Source organism: Diorhabda sublineata, chromosome 5 (genome assembly GCF_026230105.1).
Source record: "Diorhabda sublineata isolate icDioSubl1.1 chromosome 5, icDioSubl1.1, whole genome shotgun sequence".
NCBI classification, from domain to species: Eukaryota; Metazoa; Arthropoda; class Insecta; order Coleoptera; family Chrysomelidae; genus Diorhabda; species Diorhabda sublineata.
In genome coordinates this window covers 2863876-2883875 of record NC_079478.1, presented here as the reverse complement: position 1 = coordinate 2883875, position 20000 = coordinate 2863876, and the positions used below count along the sequence as shown (strand labels likewise).

Genomic DNA, 20000 nt, shown 5'->3' with positions numbered 1-20000 from the left:
TTTTCACATTTCTCTTTTATTAATTTGTTCCATATTCTCCTTTCTAATCCTCAGTTTATTCAGATATTTGCTATGAATCAACTTAATTATCCTTTTCCTATATATCACTGCCACTTTATGATGAATTTATTTGTTGATTATTATCCACTGTAACATATAACAATTTGAAACTATCATCAAATAAATATGAAATTAAACTCTAGACATTTGTGAACATTTCTAAAGGCATTTTAGGTGACCCTATCAATGGTAAGTTCATGCCATAAACTAACCTTTTTATATGAATAGAATATATAATTTGAAGCCAGACCTGTATCAGTCATATGATTTTCATTCCATATGTGAGGTTAAAAGGTTAAAATAAACCAACGGTGTAACTCACAGTTCAATATGATCAAAACATCTTTAATTTTTTAATACCATTGCTTAGTTGAATATGGAAAATGATGAACAATGTTAAACGAAACCGTTTGAGTACCTGAACTGGTTAAAACATATACATAAACAATTTATAACTACCTAAAACTACATCTATCATATTCACCTGTCGAGGTCAATGAAAATACACATGAATTATTGTAGATATTAGATATAGAATCAAAAATTTGCCAAGTTCATCTCAAGAAATTTGCGGAGAATGAAAAAAGCTGTCACAAAGAGACCAATCATTAGAAATTGTTTTTTTTTACAAAAAAATGAATAATTCTTTCTTTAACAGAGACAATGTATCATTGAGATCCCCAAAATAGTTTCATAACTATTTAAAAAAATTGATATTTGGACTTGTCGGATTTTGATACTAAAATTGGGATTTGAAGGGATTTGAAACAAAAATACGCTCAGGCTTCAAAGGGAGGAGCTATAGGAGCTATACTAATTGCAATTTTTTCTTTTTTACACTTCAATTACGTACAGGCTTAGTAAAACAAATGTTTAGTAATAAATCTTGACTTCAATAAGTGAAAAAAATATTGCAAAGTATCATAAACTAAAATTTAATGTTTTGTTAAAAGTAAACAAAGTCTTTATTATTATTCTAGATCACACAATATTTGTATCAATTTCTTCATCAACAATAATATTTTCATCTTCTTCATTGTTGAGACTTTCGGCTTCTTGGTTTTCCAAATCTCGATAAAATTTTAGTGTTTCGTAGTTTCTACACCGTGCTTTGTTAGCAACATCCTTTATTCTTGCAGCTTTAAGATTAACCCCTTTGTTGATGGTTGATGGCTTTTGGATTTACAGAGACATATTAAACTTTGGTTTTGTGTCAGATTTTGCCTGGCAAGTTTCAGTTCTATAGATCTTCGCCCTGGACCAGAATGTTATTTTTCTCCTTAATCTTTTTTAGCATAATTGTACTGGAAGTGCCACAAGCTCGGTTTTTTTTGCACTTTTTCAGAATCAGACTTTCAGTCTTCAAGACATCAACATGATGAACAGGTCCATGTTTCCCCAGAACTTCTTCATACTCTCCGGACTTAAGAATAGTGTCCTTCTTTTTCAAATCTTTATCAATCAATCTTCCTACTCTCTAGATAATAAAAATCGTTTTATAGCTTATTGTTTCATCTTATGTATGAACCCATGGTGAAATTATAATATTGTACTCTTATTATAAAATATATTTCATTATAAATTTAGCTTAAATGATGTTTAGTTATTTGGAAAGTACCAAGCCAAAATGCATTGTTTACTTTGATAATTTTATCAACAAATTATGCTTTGTTCGAAAAAATAATTTTAATTTTATTGAGACTTTCTTTTTACAACGTCTCATGAAAAATCCTCGCATATTTTTGTTTATCACTTTCCCTTTCCACTTTATACAACACATAAATATTTAAAAATTATATTCAATACTCGATACAAAACAATTATGTTTACACCTTTTGTTCCTGAAGACGATAATTTAATTATCGAAACATGCTTCAGATATTGTAATTGTGAGTGTTGATGAATGATAATCGCCAACCAATTTAGATGAAAATTTATGTTTTCTTTAGGAATTGGTAATTGAGAAAGCAGATAATGAAAAACTGGGTATGCATATTAAAGGTGGTCTTCAAGGACAAAGAGGAAATCCTTTAGATAGATCTGACGAAGGTATTTTTGTATCAAAAATTAATTCAGTAGGAGCGGCCAGGCGGGATGGAAGACTTAAAGCTGGCATGAGATTATTAGAAGTCAATGGAAAATCTCTATTAGGTCAGTAATAATTGTATATTCATTATTTGTGTACCAGGTATTGGTTATTTTCTCCTTCTATTTATTTTAACTAAAGAAATTGAAAATTATACAAATATCGACTTATACTGGCAATTCCATCGCTTAACTTTCGATGCATTCCGCATTATAAAATAACATATTAAAGCTTTCATTTTATTTTTTCTGTTTTGCTGTTCGTTAATATTTACTGAAAGCTCAAAACGCCTCGTAATCCATTCCATTTAGATTTACAATTATACCTCTCTGGACTAAGCGGAACGGGATAGATCGTGCTAATGATTGTAATGAGTAGAATACACTCTTAGTGTCATCTGTGTGAAACGTTTATATAATAGTTGGTTTGATATTAAAACCCCAAGTGACACAAATATGCTTAAATGGAAAAAAAATAACCGATTGTATCTCTCCCTTGATATTAACAATTTTGAATTTTAATCTGTAGGACATAGAATCTTTATAGCCACTTTTTATTTCATACAGATCATCATAAGTTTATTTGTCTTTCAATTATAATAATCATTCTACTCTGCACATAAATTTTTATTTTACATTTTCAAAAAAAATTAATTTAGTAATTTTATACATATAGGTAACTAAGTAAAAAAAGAAAAATGTGCAAGTGGGGATGATAATTACACAATACATTTTTTAGGTGCAACTCACCAAGAAGCTGTAAACGCCTTAAGATCTTGTGGAAAAATCATACATATGGTAGTTTGTAAGGGTTACGATAAAGGTGATATTGACAGAGCAGTTCATGAAGGTAGATTAACAAGAGCGGGATCTGTGAGCAGTAGATCGCAAAGTGTTAGCTCTTTAGACGTTCCTGACGAAGATAATCTACTGGTAAGTTTAAAAATCGATTATTAATATAAGTTTATAATAGTTTTTCCATAATTTTTTTTCATTTTTAACACCAAAAGTTTCTCGTTATAAATAATTTGAAGTAAATTATGTGTTTTTTAGGATCCGAAGGCAAAAGTGGAATTATCGCAGACCGAAAAAGAAGAAGTAGAAAGAAGGCTGCAGCCTATTCACCAAGAAGACGAAGAATTCTCTTTAGTAGAAGCAAAACCACCGTCTCCTGCAGATAAAGTAATTCGAAATTGTTTATAACTTCATATAAATATAAAAAATGAAATCCTCTTTTTTTTTGTTACCAGGTTCTAGATGTAGTACGAGCGGTAGAAACTTTAGCTCACGGACCAATTGAAAATTCCATACCTCCGAAATCTCCTAATTCGGAATTAAAAACGACCACAATAGTGATGAGCAAACACACACTTGCGCCTCAACCAACTACGGTAAGTGTTGTCTAATTTTCAAATTGTGTTGTTATATGTGTGCTTTTGTGTTATTTATGTTCATTATATATTAGTATGGTTATATGTATACAAAGTTCCATACAGATTTTCACCATGACGTTTACTACTTTATGTTATTCAATCTATGAATCTTAAAGTTTGATAAACTTCACCCTTTTCCAAAGATCTCTAACTGAATCCTCCATATAAGGGTAGAACGTTAATGTAAATCTCTTTGTTTTAATGCTGTATGGTACTATAGATGTTTATATTTTATTTTGATTTAATTTTTAAGTGCATGTTAGCTTTTTCTTATTTTTGTTTTGGACAGGTGAGTTTTTATTTGCATATAATTTAGCATCAAATCTACTAGCTTATTATTTAATATAAATATACCTACTCAACTAATGGCTTGACTGTTTACAAAAACCATTAAACAAAACCGTATTAAACATTGTACAGAAACAATTTTTAATTGTATAGATGTGAATAAAATGATAATAGCTTGTTATATTGATCCCTTATAGCTGGCATGTTTATGTATATACGATGTTAAATACGACATAACCTCATTTACTTAAAAATATTTATTTGACTATATAATATGCAATCAATTAATTGGTTGTCAAGCTATAGGTTTCCTCAATGACTAAAGTGGATGACTCTATTATTAACAATTGGTAAAAGGGGGACAACCTACAGGGGCTGAAACAGGCAAAGACTCTCCTCGGATACTATAACCAAAGAAGATTTACGAATACTAACAGGAGTCCTGTCGGAGCACTGTCGTCTCAATGGACACCGGAATATACTAGAAATTTTTATTCATATTCTTTAGAAGTATGAGACACTAAGAAGCTCCAAAGCAATACACCGTATGAAGCAGACAACGAAGATCTTTTACAGCTACAGCCATCCCACATCTGAACTTTCTTAGAGGTGTAGGATGAATAGATTAGCTGTAAACACTGGGTTCCCCAGAATCCCAGCAAGAAAGGAGGACACAATACACATACACAGTAATATCTGCCAGCCATAAACTAGTGTTTGTTTTATCTGTTTTATTGTTCATCTATGTGCATATAATAAATCATTCACATTTTCAGTCATTAGAGAGGATTCTGGTCCAATTTCTTCTGTCTTTTATATCTTCATCGAAGTTTTTTCTTATTTCAACACCAATAATTGGTATATTCACATCTTTCTTGTTATCCCTATTCGTTTTTTAATAATTTGGTCTTATTGATCTTGATTTTCCATTTGTGCAGCCAGAATCATAATTGATCTAAATGTTTCTACCTCTCTTCATGGCTTGTTAGAATGGATGTGTAGTTTATGAATGAGTTTTTGTTGGTAGGTAAATCTGCCCTGTACAGTACATATATTGAAGAACCCAGGACGCTTCTCTATAGGAATGTTGTCATAGAAGGACTGCTAATCACTACTTCGCTCACACGAACCTTAATCTGTCTCTGGTAGATACTTATTAATATTGTGTTCTAATATAGTTTATATACACACAGTTTTCTTCAATTTCTAACAGTATAAGCGTTTTAAAATAATTTTTACCTTGATTAAATGAGCATGTGGTCATACAATCAGTTTCTTTTATCGAAATTTGTTAATTACAGTGAGGTTATGTCATAAAAATCTTTTTTACAGCATGTCTAGCATGCAACATTGACACCTTAAAAAGAAAATGGAAATATAACAATTTATTTTTGCAGATAAATCAGCAAAGAGAACCATAACATTTATCAAAAAAGAATGAAATTTTACTATGAATTTATTTATCATAAATATATTTATAAATGTGAGGGTTTTTTTGAATGAAAAAAAAAGTGTAATGAAAACCGTGGTGCTCATAATTTTTAAGTACATGATAATTTTGTAAGTGTATATGTATATGTGAATTAGGTTAGAAATAAAAGTCGAGTTAAAACAGGTATTGTTAAACATTTTCCGGGCTAAAAGCATCAAGACCAACCCATTAAACGATAAAAAAACTGATATTATAAATACAGGTACCTAATGATCAATACACCTAGTATCTATCGTTATGTGTTGATACCAATGACAACAAAATTTATCCAAGATTCAATCTTCCAAATTTTATTATACTGAATATGACAAAATATCAAAAAATCAACAGTGCGCTGTTAAAGTTTGATGTATTGAACTTTTTTTTTGTTTAATTTGAAGCTTAGTGAAGCAAAAAATATATAAACGGAATATAAGATGGATTAAGAAGAGCTCTAAACTGGCAAAAGTAAAATGAATACTTAATTTGCAAAGTGACACATTGGTTGATCAAAAATTTTATAATCAAACTTACGCTTTCTCTGCCCAAAGGAATTACGGCTTAAGCTTTTATACAAACAATTTACATCGATAATTCTACACATATCAGCTACTGATATTTAAAAGTCTGCAGAGAGTTTTATTTCTGCCTCATACTTTGTAAAAACGCTTATACTAGAAAAAATTGTCAAAAGACTGAACACCTCGGGCAGCGGGGGTCCTACAGCTTCGTACGCCACACTTTTCTATATATCCACTTGTTTTCCTGGATAGCTCTTAAAATGGGCTGCTCTATGACTTAGTATATTGTCATTTTAGCGTTTACTTTAATTTTTTCTGAACAAAGTAATGAGTTCAGAAATTGTGTAGATTTTTTGCCTTGTTGCTCTCTATTTCTTTTATCTTCTTTAGTTGTAACAATTAAAACATTTTATAATATTTATTGAATATAATTATAATTAAACGACATCTGTTATATCTCGACTTCATATCTTCTTAATGTAGTTAATGACATTTGATAAGAATTAGTAATTTGATAAATTGTTTCATTCGACACACGTTGAGTAGAGATTCTAGTGGAGCATGAATTGAAATATGAGGAAACTCAAACAAAAGATGACTGCAGATTCTGTAAAAGAGGAAACACTTATTCACATATTTGTTTTATTCAAGAATCTAACTTTCAACAGGATAACTAAAATAGCCAGCGAATGTCATTAAGGAATTAAAAATAAAAGAGCTGCTAGTTTTAGACACAGTCCTCTGAAACTAAGTGAACAGATAATAGATCTTTGAATCAATCAATCAAACGCACATAATTATTCAGAACATTCAAATTGATCAAAATTAGTTATGAATATTGATTAATCGATTTTGATAATAAAAATTAGTTTATTATATTCACATGTGTTCGAGGAAGAAAATTAAAAAAACAAAAACCTATCCACATATAACAATAAACAGGTTTGAAAAACGTATAGCGAGACATATGAGATATTTATTTTGACCTATCAGAAAATGTTCCTAATTTGAATTTATATTCTAATTCTTATCAAATTTTGTATAATCTAGTTTTGAAAATTGAATTGTATTATTAAAAAAAGTAAATTTTTGTGACTTATCTCATACAATCATACAATAACTGCCACTAAATTTACTGAAACTGAATTAAATTGGGCCAGCACTACATGTACAATATTATTATATATAATCCATATTTTTTTTGTATTAATTCATTTGGTTTTTAAAAATTGAATACTGATTATAACGAAACACTTTTCCATTGTATTTGATTCATTATTTGTTTTGTTATCATTTTCTTTGTTATTATGCTTTACTATTTTTTCAACCATTATATGATTCCTCTTATAAATGTAGTTTCTTCTGTATAAGAACGTGAATTTCAAATGCAATACAACAAATTTTGGAAAACCGACTAATCTCGTATCAAAATAATATTTTAACTTAAGTCATCTTCTTCTTTAACCGGCGCTACTATTAATTGAGAACCGGGTCCTTCTCAACAATTGACTGTCCTGAGGGTGGCGCCTCCAACTTCGATCCCCTAGCTGAATCAGATCCGCCTCAACGTCCTCCAACCCATTAAGACGCAGTCTTTCTCTAAGTCGGCGTCCTCCAGGAACTCCATACATGGCTCTGCGCGGGTATCGATCAGAAGGTATCCTCTTCACGTCAGACGCTCCCCGCGGATGAACGCCGCTAAATCTGGCTCACCATACATTTGTGTCAACTCAGCATTCCTCCATATCCTTTTGTGAGCTTTGACCTTCGTGAGAGCCCACTAAATTTGAGCGCTCTCTCGACTGCCCACAAGCATCTATTCCCCGCAGTAACTAGCACACAGGAAAGCGGTGTTCTCTGATTTGGAAGGTGGTTCTCCTTGAGATTTTCATCTAGATGATTTTCTGTTCGTTGATTTTGAGTTCTCTTGCTTCAGCTCGAACTCCTCAACCGCTCCCGAAAGAGCAAATCTTGCAAATCTAAATAATCTAAATCTAAAATATCATCCATTTTCAATGACTCCAGTGGATGACACTATTAATTATAATTGCTTTGCTCGCTTTTTAGTAACAACTCTACGTTGTTAGTCGTTTTGTGTGCATATAATAAATCATTCTACTCTAGACCCGTAGAGGGCTGTTTCTCCAAACTCCAAACAGTTTGGTGAGAAAATCCAAGTACATAAATTGTGATTTATTTCCACGATTATTAATTTTTTTTGTATTTTTATCTTAGGTTTACAGTCTTGCGCTGGATTCTTATTTCAGTACATTTGAGAACCGCTTTTTGGGTTAAAAAAAGTTATACAAAGTCGCTGAAACAAACCTGTGAAATAATTTTTGAATCTTGAACCACTAGTGCCAATGGTATATTTTTTGAACAAAAATACAGGGTAAAAGATATGATATGTAATGTCTTATACTTAATCATAATTACAGCTTTTTAACATAATTGACATGATTGGATATTATTGACAAGAAATATAATTAAATATCCCATCTAGGATCCTACTATAGACAAAATATGTTGGAAGAACAAATTTTTTTAGTATATTTATTATATTTTATTGTCCATTTTGTAATACAATATTTTCTTTGAAGGATCCATATGCGTCAATCATTATTTTTCATTGCATAAAATGACGCGTTTACAGTAACTTTGTTGGCACCACAAGATTTGTTTGAAACAACTTCTAATATTTATACTTATGAAATCAAAATATTTACTAAAATGTCAAATTGAAAATATTCTTAGTGTTTAACTAAATATTTTTGAATTCTTGAGTTTGTACAATTTTATAAACAGTTCAATATTATTTCTCTATACAAAATATAATAATACCATAATAATTGTTGGGAATTGAAAATTACAGGAGAATATAATTGCAATCATTTTATATAAAAAAAAATATTTTTCGCACAGTTGTCTGCCTAGACTATTTGAAGTATCTTATTTACACTACAGGTCACAAGTTTTTACTCACCCTATAGTTTGCTTTTGCTTTTATTATTCCGGTGCACAATTTTGACATTCTCTGTAAAAATTTCAATAAATAATCATCGTCTATTTAGTCCCATTTATTTCTCAATATATTCCAAAGATGTTAAGTGGAAGTTGGACATTGCTTTCTGAATTTTCTGTTCAATTCATCCCAGAACTCAATCGGATTAAGGTAATGCGAATGTGATGGCCAAATTATTACTTTCAGTACCTTCTTTTCCAATTTTTTAAAATACTCTTTGCAGTTCCTGGGATCGTATTACATTTCGTCCTTTATAGCTTTATAAGGATAAGATAAGGATTTTAATTAGCCTTCCAATTACCTGATACTACGTGACCATATTTTTAGACTACATACTTAAAGTAATTAGGCAGCGGATTCAATTAAAGCTTTCAAACTGTTTTTTTTTAAATTAACACCAAACATTGACTTACCTGAATCTTTCCCATGAATCACTCTATCGATTTACGAAATTCCATTCAATAGTTTCTGACAGACATACGAGTCGGAAAATTATTTTTTCTAATATGTAGTGAGGACGAATTTAACAAATGAAAAATTATATAAAAGTAGTAATCCTTCTTTTCAATCAAATTTTCTTTCTGTATTAGAACAATAATCGAAAAAGATATAATAGAAAGCGACTACTGAATACTTAATATTCAAGTAGAAATAACTGAGAGATCTTTTTATAGATTAAATTAAAATCATCAAACACAGTAGTTACGGGTTCAAAATTTTCGAAAAAAGTGGCAATCAGTCCAGTTATACCATCTCAGATAAGAAGATATCAAATTATATATATATTTTTAATAATTTCTCTTTAATTGATCGTCAAAATAGAAGGTACAGTACTTACTGAATAATATTGAATTAAAATAATTGTTATTTATAATACTTATTTTATCCCTACATCATGTTATAACTTTGTTCGTAAAAATGATATGTGCCTTTTTAATTTCTACTAATATAACAAAAAAAAAACAGAATATATAATATAATAATAATTAATAAATATATTGTATTTTATGTGTTGTATATCGTATATGTTATGTATATAGGAATATTTATTGAAAGAAATATTGTCGAAATCAGTATCCCAATTCACGCAAAAAATTTTGTAAAAATATTATATTTGCACTAGACGAAATTGGTAATCAACAATCAAATATTTTGTTACAATATTGGATTAAAAATTCTGTTTTCAAACGTACATTAACATAAATGATTTTTATTAATCAATACAGTTAAGTCTGGAACCGCAGGTGGTATTCATAATGAACACACTGTTTACACTACCAGTAAACCAACAGTCACAATTGAAGGGGTAAGAACCAAAAAGGTCTAAATGACAATTATTTAAAAAAACGAGTCAAGAGCAGTTGAAAATTAAAATTACTTGCTTGGATAAAAAAAATAGGTTAACGTATCCACGCAATGACTTTCTCGACTTCATTATTCCCTTCATGAGATCATGTGTGATCCAAAAAAGACAATTGAAAACAATGTTTAAAATGGGGAGACATTGTGAGATTTGAGTATAAACGTAAACACTTTTTATTCTTTACGTTAAAGGATAATTTAAACTTTTCTCTTGCCTTTTATTCCACCGATACACACACACACACACACACAAAACCCCATCAAAAAACCAAAAATAAAAGAAAAAATAAACCATCGGAAACAAGGGTGGAAGAAAATGTTCAAGAAGAAGCACAGACGAAGAATTTGAACTCTACTTCGACTATGATAATTAGGTATCATTTTTTGTTGTATATTCAAATACAGTTTACTTGATAATACAAAATTGTATTCTTGTAAGGTATTAAAAACATTACGTTCCGTCATGTAAAAATACTATTCGAAATGTTTGTATAGATTTTACAATAATCAACGAACTTTGACTTCTAACCAAATGAAAATAATGGAACTTTTGGTTCTTAGTCCTTTAATTACACTGTCTAACACGCGTTTCGACTGAAGGTCTCTGAAGACGATAACTTGGTTTATCGAAACGCGCTTCAGACAGTGTAATCTTGAGTGTGGGTGTAGTGGTAGTGTAAAACGTGTATTCAGTACAAAATACAATGAAAAATAAACTATAGAGGATATAATTAATTTCATTATTAACAGATTTACAGTCATGAAATTTCTAGTGCAGATATTATGTAAACAAGTCCAGCCACTAGTTGTAACCAAAGTACATTTTTGTATTTGATGTTGAAAATATGGCAAACATTATCTATATTATCTAATTAATACGATTTAACTCCGTGTGATTATTGGAAATATATTTTTGGTATGAAAACCAGGTGTCGGTGCGTAATTGTGTTTGTCTTTTATTGTCAACCCGATTGTCCTTGTCTTTCGCGAAATAGCTTCGGTGGAGGTTTCATTATTAATACTCCTCTTTAAAATACTTCGGATTTCTAACAGGTCGACTTATTGCATGACTCTACGCTACCGCAATCAACTCAACATAATTTGGAAGTGGAAACAGAACCAAGAAAACAATCAGTTGATTATGAACAACATGCTTTCGTTACTAAAAATACCAACGATGAGCCAATTTTCACTGACTTTCCTTTACAAAGTGTGATACCACCACCTCCTATATATTCAGAAACAGAAACTAATATAGATTCTAATGATCGTAGGGCTTCCACCAAATTATTATATTCAGTATCATCTTCTATCGTTACAACTGATCTTCCACCTAATACATTTTCTATTAACCTTCCTCCTAAAGATCAACAATTCCAAATTAACGTTTACAATAATATACCTCAGCCATATAGATACGAGTATTTACCTAATTTTACCGATTTACCTATCGTACCCTCCCCCGGAAGTAGTTTATCCTATCCCAGTACGGAACTACTCGATGAATCGCAAATTATTAAAGTCCCTCCTCCACCACCACTAGATCTTAGTGATCTTTTATTGGATTTACCTCCTCCATTGCACGATTCAATGGATTTACCTCCTCCACTACCAACAACTCCTCCCCCTCCCCTACCAAAAACGGAACCACCTTTAGATGGTGAAATTTTATCAAGTTCCGAAAAGATTTTAGAAAGTTCAGTGAAAGTATCAACTACCAGATCATTCGATACAACTAACAAGACCTCTGTAACTCAGGATGATGAAGTAACAGAACCACCTATAGGCGCTTTAAGAAAACTAGTCGCAAATTTGACAGATGAGGTAATAGCCCATTCCACTAGCACAGAAGATTTAGAAGTTTCCGTTACGGCATCAACAGATAGAATCCAAGATACGGAAATAAAAGAAACTGATAGATCTTCAATGCAATTAAATACCAACGTAGAAGAAGCTATTAAAGCTGCTAATAATATCAATCAGTCAATTGATAACGCCAATAAATTATTTGTGACATCCTTAACAAAAACCGAGAAGGTCGTTTTGCCACATACGGGAGCAATAAAAAAACATGTATCATATGGGTCTGATGTTAAAAATGATACAACAGATGTCGAAAATAAATTTTCAAATCATTTATTAAAAATGGAACATCCAGTATCGACTTTAAACAACAGAAAACTTGTTAGTAACTTATGCATTGACACGTCTGAAGGTAGTTATCCAACAACAGTTCCAAGTTCCAAACACATAACTAGACAAACATCCGAACCTCGTTCTCCAACGACTCCTACTAGGCGTATTGCTAGACCTCTAGTTCCTCCTCCCCCGGCACCGTCACAAGCTGTAAAAAAATCTGTGACTCCTAATAACAGTATTACACATAAAACTCCACCATCGCCTGCTGTAACTAAACCCGCATCTCCCAAAAACGGAACAATAAAAAAAATTCCTCCTCCCGTACCTGCTAAAACATCAAAATTAACTTCAGCTCGAAGCGAAGATAATTTGTTGGATTCTGTTAATATTAACAATCCTATTTCTAAAGTTTTTCAACCATCTAGACCCATTTCTATGATTTTCTCTGGTAAGAAGGATTTGGGATTCGTTAGTGGAAGGTTGGGAAAATATGGTACTGTAGAAAAGGTAATTCCTTTTCCTTAGATAATTATAGTAAAGTAGTTATTATATTAAATACTAATGACGCGGTGTATTTGATAATTCCAAAATTTCTACGATTAAAATGAAAATTAATTCAATCAAAAGTTATTTATATTTTAATATTTTGGAGTTATCATAATTCGATTTTCCAAGTATATTACTTTACAATTTCTGTTAAATATGTGTATTCTTAAAGCCTCCACAGTCTCCTCAGCATAATGCGCCTAAACAATCTGTGAGTGATAGGAAGAAATTTTTCGAAACCGCAATGGAAGAAAGTCAAAAACCATCAAAACCAGGTAATATTTTTTCCTAATCTATCATTGTTTTGCTTAACTTTTGTCTTTGTATGGAAATTTCGTTTAAAAACAGATTAAAACCTGTCGTTTTGAGCTACTTCGGTCTTTATCAGAGTAATAGGCTAGTTGACAAATTTTGAAAATTAGTTTAAAGCTATAGCTTAGCATCTATTTCACCCCAAAAATATATTATTTTGAGAAAAATAGGTTTTTTACGTTGGTGTTTTGAGTTTTTATAAATGAACTTGAAATTGACCGCGAAAAAAGCCAAGACTATCATGGCGTCTTGAATTACATAGGTAACAAAAATAACGTAACGAACTCATCACTGCCCTGATACCGATGCTGCTTGGATATAGTAGAATTCTAAAATTCGGCCAAGTCACCTATGAAATACCCGGAATTCGTTTAATCTTTGTTTTTATAGCAAGCGGTTTATTTACATTGTTTCTTTTGAAGAATTTAGTATGACAAATAGTTGATTTTAAGGTCGATGCCTTACTGTCGCCCACTATTGATTGCATTTTTAATCCAAGTTATCTCTCAGTACTTGTTGGGGGAACTGTTTCATCCCCGCTCGATTATTGATTATGCTAAAATAGTAAAAACAATTTATTTAAAAAAAAAATCATAATACAATTTACTATTATAATAAAATATAATTTTAGAGAAAGTATTCAGTTATCTTAGTGCCGATGAATTAGAAAAACTAAAAGCAGAGGAAGAAAAGAAAATCGCTACTTTATCATCTTCAGATATAAATTCCTTACACGAATTGGACCATTCTGATGGAGATTCAATTGAATCACAACGTTCAAGGTAATAAATTAAAATGTTTATAAATAATTACATTCACAATAGTTTACTAGAAGCCACAATTGTCTCAAATTTATATTCAGTATCTTTATTTTTACCTTATTTTTCCATTATGTAGGCCTTCGAGTACTATTGGCATAGTACGCACCGCTAAGGCAGAAAGACGTCTCCGTGATCGACTTCGAGAAGAAGGTTTTCTAACAGACGAAGACGACCCGCCTCTCTCCCCAGCTGAAGAACGTGCAATTAAGGCAGAAAAACGGGCAGCCTGGAGAGCCGCTCGACTTAAATCCTTAGAACAGGACGCGATACAGGCACAAATGGTTATCAAAAGTATGACAGATATGGTGGGAGCTGGTGAAGTACCAACTACGGTTCAATCAGAAATAAGTAGCAGTGATGGACTTCCACAAAAAAATGAGGTTAGATGAAGGTTTTATTTTGATGTTAAATTATCTTGTTTAACTAAATATTGAATGAATGAAATGTTAGTTCAAAAGCCCAATAGCTAAAGTTTAGTGTTTGATGAAAAGGACTTTACTTTTACTTTTAGAAAACTCTCTGCAAGTTTGGACATTGAATTTCTGGTGTATACAGTGTAATCTACTTATATTATTGCGAATAGTTATTGTTACTATGAAGGGTAGAAGTAAGGAGAACAATCTGTGTCCTTCGGAATGCGTTAAACAAGAGTTGTCCAGGATTGTCATGGTTCTGGATTGCCCTATTCATGCCATACCCTTTTTCCTAAATCACCGACATTTTGAAAAGTTTTCAAACTGTTATTTACTGTATACGGCTAGACACTTTTTCAACTTTTCTCCTATAAGAGATACTCCTTCTTCTCTCTACCCTCCATAATTAGATATTCAAGTAAGTTGGATTAGGTTATTCGTCTTCCATCTGTAGCTTGTCTTTTACCTACATGAATATGTATCAATCGAATATTCTGAGGTGTTATATAAAAATGTTCCGTTGTGAAGTAGTCAGCAAAAGGTAAAATCAAATTTTACCATAAAAAGTTTCATGGTTATTAATCCCTTAAAAAACTTAATTTCTGGAATTAAGTATTAAAGTCCGCTGTCTTACATTGTTATTTTTTTGATACCTATTATTAAATATAAATATTTAAAATGTTCCCGGTAAACTTTATGAACGTTGAATTAGTGTAAAATACAAGGTATAGTAAAAAAATTTAACTTTGATATTATATTAGATTATAGCCAGTTATTACTACCATAAAGTGTTTTAATGAGCAGTTGAATGAGAACTACCATTTTTATGCTCACCAATTTGCGCTACGAAAGCGAGTAATGTCATGAAGTATAGGGCTCAAAATAGTTTAATTATAGATCATTTTCTAGTAACGTAAAAGTACAATTAAATGAAAAACTCTTAGTAATATAAATCCACCAAATAGTAACTTTTGATATAATATTTCGGATTCTTCGCTCTAAATCATTGCACCTGGTTGCAAACTCAAAGTTATACAAGCAATACATTCAATTATTTTTGTTTTTCATTGTCGAATAAAAGGCATTTAACACTGCATGGCAGATTCATTCAATCGTTGTTTCTGCTGTTGTCTTTAGTGGTAGAACTTGTGCATGTCCATATTTTATCTATTTATGTTTTGTTTTTTACATAGTTATTCTATTTTACCTTTCTTAATGAATCGGTGTTGCCAAAATTGTCTTGATATCCAATTTAATATTCATGTTAATAACAATATACCGTACATATCTTATCATGTACAACAAACATAAATGTGTAGAATAACTTGATAATTCATACTAACTAGTTACGTATTTGTAAAATGTATTGCATTATAATCAAGTTAAATATTTGTAGGACGTGAAATAACTAATAATAAATAGACTTATTTATTTTTAAATTTAACTCTTATAAATATATTTAGAACAATAACATCTGCCCAAAACTTAACATCTACAATTTCCTATAATTAATAACGTCCTTTTGAAAGAATTCGTAACTTTTGTTTTTGTTAAATATATTTACGAAATCATATCATCAATATTCATTGACACGTTTATATTGGCAACACCGCTTAGACCTAACTATACGAAATAATAACAAAACGTGATTAACAACTGGACTTTCCGGCTTTTTATTGTCCAGAATGTTACTAATACTAAACTTGAACTAACCTAAATGCATGTCCAGTTACGTCCTTCGAGTGCCGATTTCCCCAAACTCGCCGTAAGAACGAAACCTGGCAACACTACAGTACGAGAAAGTGAAAAAGTACTAGGAGAAACGATAACAAGAAAAACCGAAGAATACATCGACGAAAACGGGGAGAAAAGAGTGAGAACAGTGGAGTATGTAGAAAAGCTGATTGAGAGAGAGGTATAAAGAATCCAAAAATTGATGGCTTGTCAAAAATCAGCATGACTCTCTTTTGTGCACCATTTATGGTTAGTTTTTTAACACACGTTTCTTTTGTAGTTTTTAGTGTGTGATGGTTAAGTTTTTATATGTAAATAGAGACATTATTTGAAATAATACCATTATTTTCTCCGGTTAAATTAATGCAAATTTGTTATTTGGCTTAAAACATTTCATGAAAGAAGATTCTTTTACTGGCTTAATTTTGTTGTTCACAGAATATTTTATAAGATTGACTTCATAATGATTTTATCTAAATACTCGACTTAGTTCTATAAGTTAATTAAAAATTTACCTTGAACCCTACCCTTTCTCAAAATCATAATCGTACTCCCCGAGAGTGTGCTACACATATTGCATTGATTTGTGAAATTCAGAACATTGCAATTGACGGGAAAACTAAGCAAGAGCTATAGACGTATAATTGATGTTAATCACAACAGACTTTTACACCTTCAAGCGTTAAAACAAAGGTTTGTTACGTTTACTTCGGTTGGTAAAGATTTTATGTCACTCTTTCAAACAAGAACTGAGTAATAAGGAGACGAGAGTTCGATTTTACACCCAAACTATCCTCGATTCGACCTCCTTTAACCTAGCAGATCGAAGAGCACCACTATAATCTCATAGAGATCATTAGGGAGACAATGGTTATATGTTATATCAAGATTTTGCCTATTTGGCATAATTCTACGAATAATCGAAGTATCTATATGGTTGCAGATCAGTACTGGTATGTAGTGACATTAATATGGACGATCATATAAACATGGTGATCACTGAAAGGGCACCTTTTGCTCTCTTTGTAGAAGAAACATTTCTCTTCGTGCAGGACAACGCTCGATTGCATATCACAAGAATAGTACAAAATCCAAACAATGGTCTCAATGTAAATAACTTTTTAAGACCAAATTTACAAGATCCCTTGCCAAAATGAAATCAGAAGTGAGATTAAAAGCATATCCAGATATTGTCAAATTGTAATTGATGCTAGTAGAGGAAATATGGATTTTTCATTGTTTTTCAAATATTTTTGGCACATTCTTTGTTAAATTTCTGTAAAGTAATAATTCCTTCTTCATATAGTTATTTTTTGTTCAAATTGATATTTTTTATTTTACCTTAATATTACAGGGGACCGTTGTGTACATAAGATATGACATTGGACATTCAAATTAAGATTACATGGTAACTACTTTTTTGCCCAATTTATTCTTTTGACTTTGCATTCAAAAATTTTACAATTTTGTACACAAAATATTGAAAATTCTCTTTGATGTCTCTATTTATCATATCTAGTATTTGGTTGTGGTTTTAAACCGTGTATTTTGTCTTGCCATATCTGTTTTAACCTTTCATTTCACAAATACGTTGAAATTTGCCAAAAAAATTCATTTTTTTTTTAATTTATTAATATTAAGAAATTCATAAAGCTTTTGTTTTTGAGATACAGCTTTTGGTGTTCTAATTTTAACAGTTTTTCTTAACAGAAACATGTATATAAGACTATTAAAATATTGAAAACAAAATGGAAGATATGTATATATTCGATTTGTTTATTGGTTTGTGATTTTTTAGAAAAAGAACTTGACCAAATAAAATCAGTTGATAATGTTAAAACGTTATTATTTGTGCATAATTCAACTAAAAACTTTGCAAGTAAATGAAATCAGAAGTGTTCACAGTAATTAGATTAATTGGTATAATTTCAAAAAATCAATGTTTCACATATCCACAATTTATTCATTTTTCAAAATAATAATATTAGTACATATATTAAAAAAATATATATAAATATAAAATTAATAAGTGAATAGATTTTCTAAAAAATTACGACCGAATTTTTTTATATACATAAAACACTGACGTATTTTTGTGTTTGATATAGGTGGAACAAATTCAAGAAAAAATCATATCACTAGAATTAACAAAACCTGAAGACTTAAAACTCGATATACCTACAAAGTCTCCTACAACAGCCGATCAAGGAGAAAACGATGAAGAGGAATCAGTCTCAGAAATATCAGAACCTCCAACTCCCACTACTGATAAGGAGAAAACACTGGATTCAACAGACGCGACTATGAATAAAAGAAGACGTCGAAAACGGTCAAAGAAAGGAAGACATTAAGCAATTTCTTTTGTATTAAACGCATTTTTTATTGTTTTGTAAAAAGTATCGGTTTTTGTATTAATTAGAATTGGCAACATTGAAACTTACAGTTAAAAATAAAAAAATTGCACAAATTTACAATTTATATGAATGAATTCATTATCGATTTTATGAGAACTTTTTGGGTAAACTATATATTGGTACATATTTTACTTGCATGTTGGCAATTCTATTTATTTTTTCATGAATTGTTTCACCGAGGTGGAAGGGATTTTTAATATTGTTATAACTATATTTAAAATAAGTTTCTAAATTATTTAATTGTACAAAATATTTATAGATATTAAATATTTTTATTACGATGAATTTATTGATGTATAAAACTCTTTTTCCAAGGCTTTTACATTTTTGTGTAAACCAAAGTCTCGCGACACTATTTCAAATATAAAATGTCTTCAGTTGGTTTAAAGCGATACGGGACAATATATAAATATAATTAATATTATTTTTAGAAAAATGCTTTGGAAAAAATATCCACAATTTTAATAAATGACTATATTTTCCTTCTGCGTATGCTTCTTTAAACCCCATTATTCACTTCTTAGGTGCTAAAATACCTTCCAGTTGAGTCTAAAAAAAATTAAGGATCAGTACATTAATAAGAAGATTAATATATTCAAAGTGATATATGAAGGAATTCCATAATGTCTTAGGGTCCTTTCTAACGAGGCGTTTTAGTAACGCTTTACAGAAGTATTGTCTAGCAGCACGGCTTACCTCTTTGTGGCGTTTCGTGCATTTCGCCGGTGCTTTATGATGAAACCCATTCATGTGGTACTTACCAACAGTTTGAAAGTTTTTAAAAAAACGTGGTGATAACCGCAACCCAAGCATTACATTTTGCGATTTTATAAATATAAGCGTCGCATCTGGAATCCCATATCGTCGGTGCTATTTTAACTTCCAATATGAGATCTTCAGTGGCAATTTTCGAGACTCCTCTTTCCATTTTATCTAATCGGTATACGCAATTCAACCGACAGGTACTAACAAGAACACATTTAATATATGCTAGACAACTGTTAAGTGTGAAGGGGTTTCCCTAGAAACGTTCTACTCTGAAGCGGAAGTCAGCCATGCAGAAGCGCCGCTTGAACGCTCCCTGTGAAAGGATGCATATAAAACCATATTTCCCTCGCCGTTGTGAAGCGCTGCCAAACCTCCTCGTGAGAAGGGGCTCCTATATTGACATTTTATAAAAACAAGAGGTAATCTCTACTATTCATATCAGTGTTTATACATTTATGTATGTCCAGTCCCTAATGTTCTCTATCATATTCTCCAATATCTTCTTCCCCTAGTCTTGCTCCTAATAATTTTTGAAACAGTATGCCATCTTGCTTCAAGAATTATTTTATTAATCATTTGGTCAACCCATGGTATCACATCTGATAAGCCAA

General features: G+C 30.9%; 2 protein-coding genes across 19 annotated transcripts in view; one reads left to right on the top strand and one right to left on the bottom strand.

Annotated features, from left to right (window-relative positions):
• Positions 1–19110, top strand: part of LOC130444483 (protein lap4-like) — a 169688-nt gene extending 150578 nt beyond the window's left edge. For 5 of the 18 annotated variants that reach the window (XM_056779615.1, XM_056779616.1, XM_056779613.1 and 2 more), the window contains 10 exons: positions 2010–2211; positions 2885–3078; positions 3199–3327; positions 3396–3536; positions 11296–12888; positions 13100–13202; positions 13871–14021; positions 14137–14440; positions 16203–16388; positions 18316–19110. In XM_056779615.1, coding sequence (XP_056635593.1) covers positions 2010–2211; positions 2885–3078; positions 3199–3327; positions 3396–3536; positions 11296–12888; positions 13100–13202; positions 13871–14021; positions 14137–14440; positions 16203–16388; positions 18316–18558 — 3246 coding nt within the window. In that variant the 3' untranslated portion in view covers positions 18559–19110. Of the gene's footprint in view, positions 1–2009; positions 2212–2884; positions 3079–3198; positions 3328–3395; positions 3537–11295; positions 12889–13099; positions 13203–13870; positions 14022–14136; positions 14441–16202; positions 16457–18315 lie in introns of all 18 variants that reach the window. The other 13 variants (XM_056779624.1, XM_056779622.1, XM_056779623.1 and 10 more) reach the window with 7 other exon arrangements.
• The window catches only part of LOC130444364 (axonemal dynein light intermediate polypeptide 1), a 3974-nt gene continuing 2830 nt past the window's right edge, over positions 18857–20000 (bottom strand). The window contains exon 5 of the mRNA XM_056779457.1: positions 18857–19170. Within this exon, the coding sequence (XP_056635435.1) occupies positions 19135–19170 (36 nt within the window). The 3' untranslated portion in view covers positions 18857–19134. The remainder of the gene's footprint in view (positions 19171–20000) is intronic.